This window comes from Panthera uncia, assembly GCF_023721935.1.
Source record: "Panthera uncia isolate 11264 chromosome C1 unlocalized genomic scaffold, Puncia_PCG_1.0 HiC_scaffold_3, whole genome shotgun sequence".
NCBI classification, from domain to species: domain Eukaryota; kingdom Metazoa; phylum Chordata; class Mammalia; order Carnivora; family Felidae; genus Panthera; species Panthera uncia.
In genome coordinates, this window is record NW_026057584.1 from 33,566,483 (window position 1) to 33,572,533 (window position 6,051).

The 6,051-nt window shown below is 52.7% G+C and overlaps 1 protein-coding gene across 1 annotated transcript; it reads right to left on the bottom strand.

The window, feature by feature from the left end:
• Window positions 1-564: 564 nt before the first annotated feature.
• On the bottom strand, window positions 565-5,721 carry FZD7 (frizzled class receptor 7). Its single transcript, XM_049615169.1, has one exon. The coding sequence runs from the start codon at window positions 4,806-4,808 to the stop codon at window positions 3,084-3,086; it is 1,725 nt and encodes a 574-aa protein (XP_049471126.1). The 5' UTR covers window positions 4,809-5,721; the 3' UTR covers window positions 565-3,083.
• Between the last annotated feature and the right edge of the window lie 330 nt (window positions 5,722-6,051).

Below are 6,051 nucleotides of genomic sequence, written 5' to 3' on the forward strand. Positions count from 1 at the left end.
AGCGTCCAGTCTGCTGCTGGGTCTTGATGGCTGCCCAAGAATGGAGCGACTGTTAGGAAAAGCCAGGAAATAGGCACCTGATTTAAAGAAGAGAGAAGAGTGGAAAAAAAAAAATTAAAGCTAGTGAGACTCTTGGAATTGGAAGTATTTAGAATGCCTTTATCATTTCCCTGAGGGACTGTTTAATATCAAAGTGCCTGGTTAGGAAGGCTTCTCAGTCTAATCTGATTCCAAAGTTAGCCTCTCAGACCAGAGAAAAGAATAGCTTCAGTGGCTTGAGGCCATCCTGGGGTCAGGCATGGAGTCTATTCCTGCCGGAGCTGCTGAGTCACTGCCACCTCGGGGAATCACTTGACCTCTGGTTTGGTTGACCTAGAAGGTAGAGTGAAGCCTACAGCTGAGAAGCCTCCATACTAAAGGCCCTTGCTATTAACTGGAATCATCTGACCAGCCTCCTGAACCCAAAGGATTTAAGAATTAACAAATTAGGTAAGGCGTATTAGAATACAAAAACATAATTAAAAAGACACACACACACACACACACACGAAGAACTCACTGAATTCTTCCCAAGAAAAACATCACCAGAAAAGCAGACCAAAAATATTTTCTAGTCCTCTTTCAAATATGTTCTGCACCTCTGAAGGGTCAGATAGCACCTCTCTAAAAGATGCTTATTCTGTACCTTCAGTAAGTTAATAAGTTATCCAAAGCAAGATGTGAAAAGGCTTAGGGTTGTGTGGAAGGGTAGTGTGGTAGTAGGCAGGAAGCAGCAACAACAGAAAAAAAAAATTAAAGGACAGATAAAGCATTCATTACACTATATTTTAAAAGGCAATAAGACTTCACTAATATAGAACATCTACGTGACAGACAGATCCAATGGTGTCCCTCCACACCTTCTTTTCATAACACAAAGTTCTGTTCTTTAGCTTAAGTATATATAGAAATTGTAAACTAAACATTCACTTTGTATTAAAAAAATTTATTTTGTGATCTGTACATGTGATAAAGTGGGGCTTCCTTGTAGACTTTTAAAGGAAAAACAAAACAAAAACCCAAAGTAAAAATGTATAAATACAATATATATTTTCTTACAAAAATGGGAGATTTACAAAATATACATACTGCACTTGTCTCTATTTTACAAATTTCACATGCAAGAGATATAACACAAAAGATGCCAAAAACTGTATAGTGGGAGTTTTAAATCTGACAAATGAGACCATTTTGGAAGTTTAAGAAACACAAGGTTGATGTTAACTTTAATATAAAAAGCAGCTCCACTCAAGTGAACATTACATATATAAAGTAACTTGTACTCCTGACAGTACCCTCTCTGATCTGAAAACTGTTTAAAACAGCATTTTAAAACTTGTTTTGAGAAATAGGATAGTGTTGCAAGATTGGAGGGTGGTGTCAAAGGTGGAGTAAAGGTTAGCTCCCATGATTCTCTGCTCAGCTTTAGAGCATTATGCAAAAGAATCAGAGTTCTATTATAGAAAAAAAAGTACATGATTTAAGATTAATAAATTTAAGTCATGCAACACATTTCAAAGAACTCCAGAATTACTTTGAAGTTTACCTTCTTTTAATGACTTTCCTTAAAAATGGGACCCATCGTTTGAATTGTTCGCTTCATTCATTATCATTTCTGTAGGTCACCTCCCCACCCAGCCACACAAAAACAGGGTCAGCATACACATGATGTTTTATAAAAGGATTTATGGAACTCAGAAAACAGGACAAAAATGGTTCTTTACTTAAAAAAATTTTTTTTAACTTCTTTATTATGGAGGCTGAGGGTATTATTCTTTTCCTTTTATCTTGAAGGATTCAAATTGGAAGAAAATAGAAAACCTAAATGTAGGTTTATAGGAAGGAAAAAAAAAAATAAAGGGAGAGATTTCCCTGAACATTTTAACAGAGCCTGTAGACAGGATCATGTGTTCTGAATTAAATTTATTTAAAACAAATACAACAAAACCCCTTGCATTTTCCTTTAGCCGAGTCAGAACCTCTGCCTGAGTGGGGTATGGGAGCACACTGCCCTTCACTTTTCCTTAAAAAGGAATGTTTATCTCAGCCAAATTAACATCCAAAAGGAAACCTCTGATTTGTGCTACTTTGCCTATAAAAGTTGCTGTCTTCACAGTTATGCCTTTCCACAGGGAGACACTTTTGTTTCCTCTTTTGTCTCTTACAACAAAGACAAGGGGAAAAATGCACTCCTGTTTTGAAAAGCAACAAGTCATTACTTCTTTTCAGAGTATTAAACCAAATAAAACACCCTTCTTTCTTCCTTCTGCCTTCTGCAGGAAATAAAAAAGTAGCAGAAATACCTACTACTCGTCTCCTTTGCCTCATCTCGAAATGTTATCTTCATTTCTTTGCATCCTCACATTAGGATTCGAGGAGGCAAGCCTCTCAAGACTTCCAAATGCTTATTTTACAAGAACTTGAAAGGCGTAGGAGAGGAAAAACAGGCGGGAGGGGCCAGGGGAGGAGAGCCTGTAATGTCTGACCCTGGAAATTAACCCATCTGGGCTCCAGTTTGGCCCCAGTGAAAGGAGATTATGGTTTGACCACCGCTTGACAAGGACACCGCAGGGAGTCCTCCCTTTTCCCAACAAAGCCGCCGCCGCAGACAGAGCTGTACCTTTCACCCGGGCCTCACAGGAGTGAGGACAGGCCACTTGTCTTGCAGCAGGGGAACCGCTCACAGTCCCAGTTCAGCCCTGGAGCCGGGAAGAACTCAGAGCAATCTCTGCTGGGTTCAATCTTGATAGACCCCGGTCGGCCCATACCGTACGTGATTAACATCATCGTTATCATCATCATCATGATCATCATCCTGCAAGTCTTTGCCAGAAGTCTTTTCATTCAAACCGTTTTTCCACCCAGACCTCCTTATCCAAACACACCCCTCGTCCCAAATCTACATATCTCATCTCTCTTCCAGGTCCCTTCTCCTTGGAGGGCAAGGAGGTTACAGACACCCCCCACCCCAGCAGTTGTCTCCTTCCCGTGCCTCTCCCCCTCGGAGGAGATGGGGGAAGGGAGGGTGGGGGAGGGGCCGGGGCTCATACCGCAGTCTCCCCCTTGCTGCTGTGGCTGAGTCTGTGATAGAAGCGGCGCCACGACTGCAGAGTCTTGCCGGACCAGATCCAGAAGCCAGTGGTGATGCCCACGATCATGGTCATCAGGTACTTGATCATGAAGACAGTGAAGTCAGGGCTCATGGGCGGGAAATGGCCAGGCGGGCAGGGCACCGCGTAGCTCTTGCAAGTCTGCAGGAGCCAGGTGCGCTCCCAGTGTTCGCGGAAGGCCTGCTCATAAAAGTAGCAGGCCAGGACGATGGTCGCCGGCACAGTGTAAAGCACGCTGAAGACGCCGATGCGCACCATGAGCTTCTCCAGTTTCTCGGTCTTGGTTCCGTCGTGCTTCATGATGGTGCGGATGCGGAAGAGCGACACGAAGCCGGCCAGCAGGAAGGACGTGCCAATGAAGAGGTAGACGAACAGAGGCGCCAACACGAAGCCTCGCAGCGCATCCACGCTGGACAGGCCCACGTAGCAAACCCCACTGAGCAAGTCCCCATCCACCTGGCCCATGGCCAAGATGGTGATGGTCTTGACAGCGGGCACGGCCCACGCGGCCAGGTGGAAATACTGAGAGTTGGCTTCAATGGCCTCATGGCCCCACTTCATGCCAGCTGCCAGGAACCAAGTGAGCGACAGGATGACCCACCAGATGGAACTGGCCATGCCGAAGAAGTACAGCACCATGAAGAGGATAGTGCAACCCTCCTTCTTGGTGCCCTGCGCCACCGTGCGGTAGCCGTCTTCTGAGAAGCGCTCCACGCACACCGCGCGGTCCTCCAGCAGGAAGCCGGCCACGTGCGCCACGGCCACCATGAAGTAGCAGCCCGACAGAAAGATGATGGGCCGCTCGGGATAGCTGAAGCGCCTCATGTCCACTAAATAGGTGAGCACGGTGAAGAGCGTCGAGGCGCAGCACAGCACCGACCACACGCCCACCCAGAGACGGGCAAAGCGCCTCTCCTCTTCCTTAAAGTACATTAGGCCGTTGGCACGGCCCGGCTCGCACGGGGCGCCGCAGTCGCGCTCGCCCAGGAAGCGGTAGCCCAGGTAGGGGGGCACCTTGAGCTGGCGGGGGCACGAGAAGGGGAAGGCAGAACGGCCCCTGCCGTCAGCGGCCCCCGGGGGCAGCGCGGTGAAGGGCAAGTCCGGCATGTAGGGCGCGGTGGGGTAGGCTGTGGGGCCGCCACCTGGGCCCCCGGAGCCGTCCGACGTGTTCTGGCCCACGCAGATCTCGCCGGCGCCGTGCACCGGGAAGTTCTCGCAGCGCAGCCTCTCTGGCCACTGGAAGCCGAACTTGTTCATGAGCGCTTCGCAGCCCTGGCGGGCACGTTCGCACAGAGAACGGCACGGCGGGATGGCCTGATCAAGCACCGTGCACACGGGTGCGTACATAGAGCACAGGAAGAAGCGCAACTCGGGAGAACACTGCACCTTCACCAGCGGGTAGAACTGGTGTACCTCGAGGCCCGCGTCCTCTTGATTCGTGTGGCCTAGCAGGTTGGGCAGGATGGTCTGGTTGTAGGCAATGTCCGTGCATAGAGGGATGGAGATGGGCTGGCAGAAGCCGTGGTCCGGTACCGAGATGCCCTTCTCGCCGTGGTAAGGCTGCGCCCCGGCACCGGCGGGCAGCGCGCCCAGCAGCGCAAGCACTAGAGTGCACAGGCCCAGGGGCGAGCGCGACGCGGCCGCGCCGGGGCCCCGCATCGCCGGCCACGGGTGCAGCGGCGCTCTCAGCCGGAGGAGCGCGACGAGGCAGCCGAGAGAGGCTTGGATCTGGGGAGGCGCGGCCGCGCCCGGCTCATGAGAGTCCTCCCGGCGCCGGGGCCGGGCCGTGGGCGGCGCGGAGCTGAGGGCGCTGCAGCTGGGGTGCCCGCGCCGCGTGGGCGCCGCAGCCGTCTCCGCCCAGCACTCAATCAGTCGCGGGGAGCCCAAACTCGTCTGCCTAGGCCGGGGGCGCCAAGGGGGGCGGCCTTCTCCCGCCGCGACGTAACGGTGTGGCTTTTTCTGCGGCGAGGAGCAACAAGCGTCTCCGGTTACCCTTCAAACTTCGCTCAAGTCTCTCGACCCACAGCGCACAGTAACGCACGCGCCCCCCCCCACACCAAGTCCGGCCCGGGGCAGCCGAGAGCCCGGCGCCGCCGCCTGCTAGCCGAGGCCGCCTCCTCGGCGGTGCTGCTCCACCTCCTCGCCTCCAGGCTCTGCTCGCCGCCGCCTCCTCCTCGTCTCCTTTTCTACTCCCCCGCTCCTTCTTCAGCCCCAAAAGCTCGGCCCCCAAGTTTGTGCCAAACGGATGATTCTCGTTCTGAGTCCGATAGGCGCCTTAGAGCCAAGAGCTCAGCTAGTTCTTTTTGGAAATCCAATTATACTGCGTCCCGAAGCTGCGAGGGCCCTGTGCCCGCGGCCTGGGCCTGGCCTCTCCAGCCTCGCGAAGCCCTGGCCCGTGAATCCCAACGCCCGCCGCCGCCGCCCGCCGGGAGGGAGCGCAGAGTAACGCCTCGGAGTCGCGCAACTCGCCAGAAGAAGCGTCGGGCTCGCAGGGTTCCGGGCCGCCCCGCCCCCTCCCCTCCCCCCATTCACAAACCACTCCGGGGGCGGGCCCTCGAGCTCCAGGGCGGCCCAATGGTAGCCTTTGTTTTCTGTGCGGCGGCCTCCGGATTGGGTGGAAGTCGGAAGGGCCGGGCGAGGGAACCGGAGAGGCGGAGTTTGCAGCGCTCTGGGCGGATTCCTGAGGGGAGGGGCAGGGGGCTGGGACGGAAAAGTTAAGAAAAACTTTTACGGTGAATTCGCTCGAGGGTGGGGGGCGGGGGGGTAAACGCACCAGAAAGGGAATTTGCTTTAAAGATTTGTTCCTCTTCCGGGTACACTAAAATACACATTCTCGAACCGGAGGGCGCACGGAGAGAGGCTTTTGCTGGGAGAAGCTGAGAATAGCGCAGCGCCTCAGCGG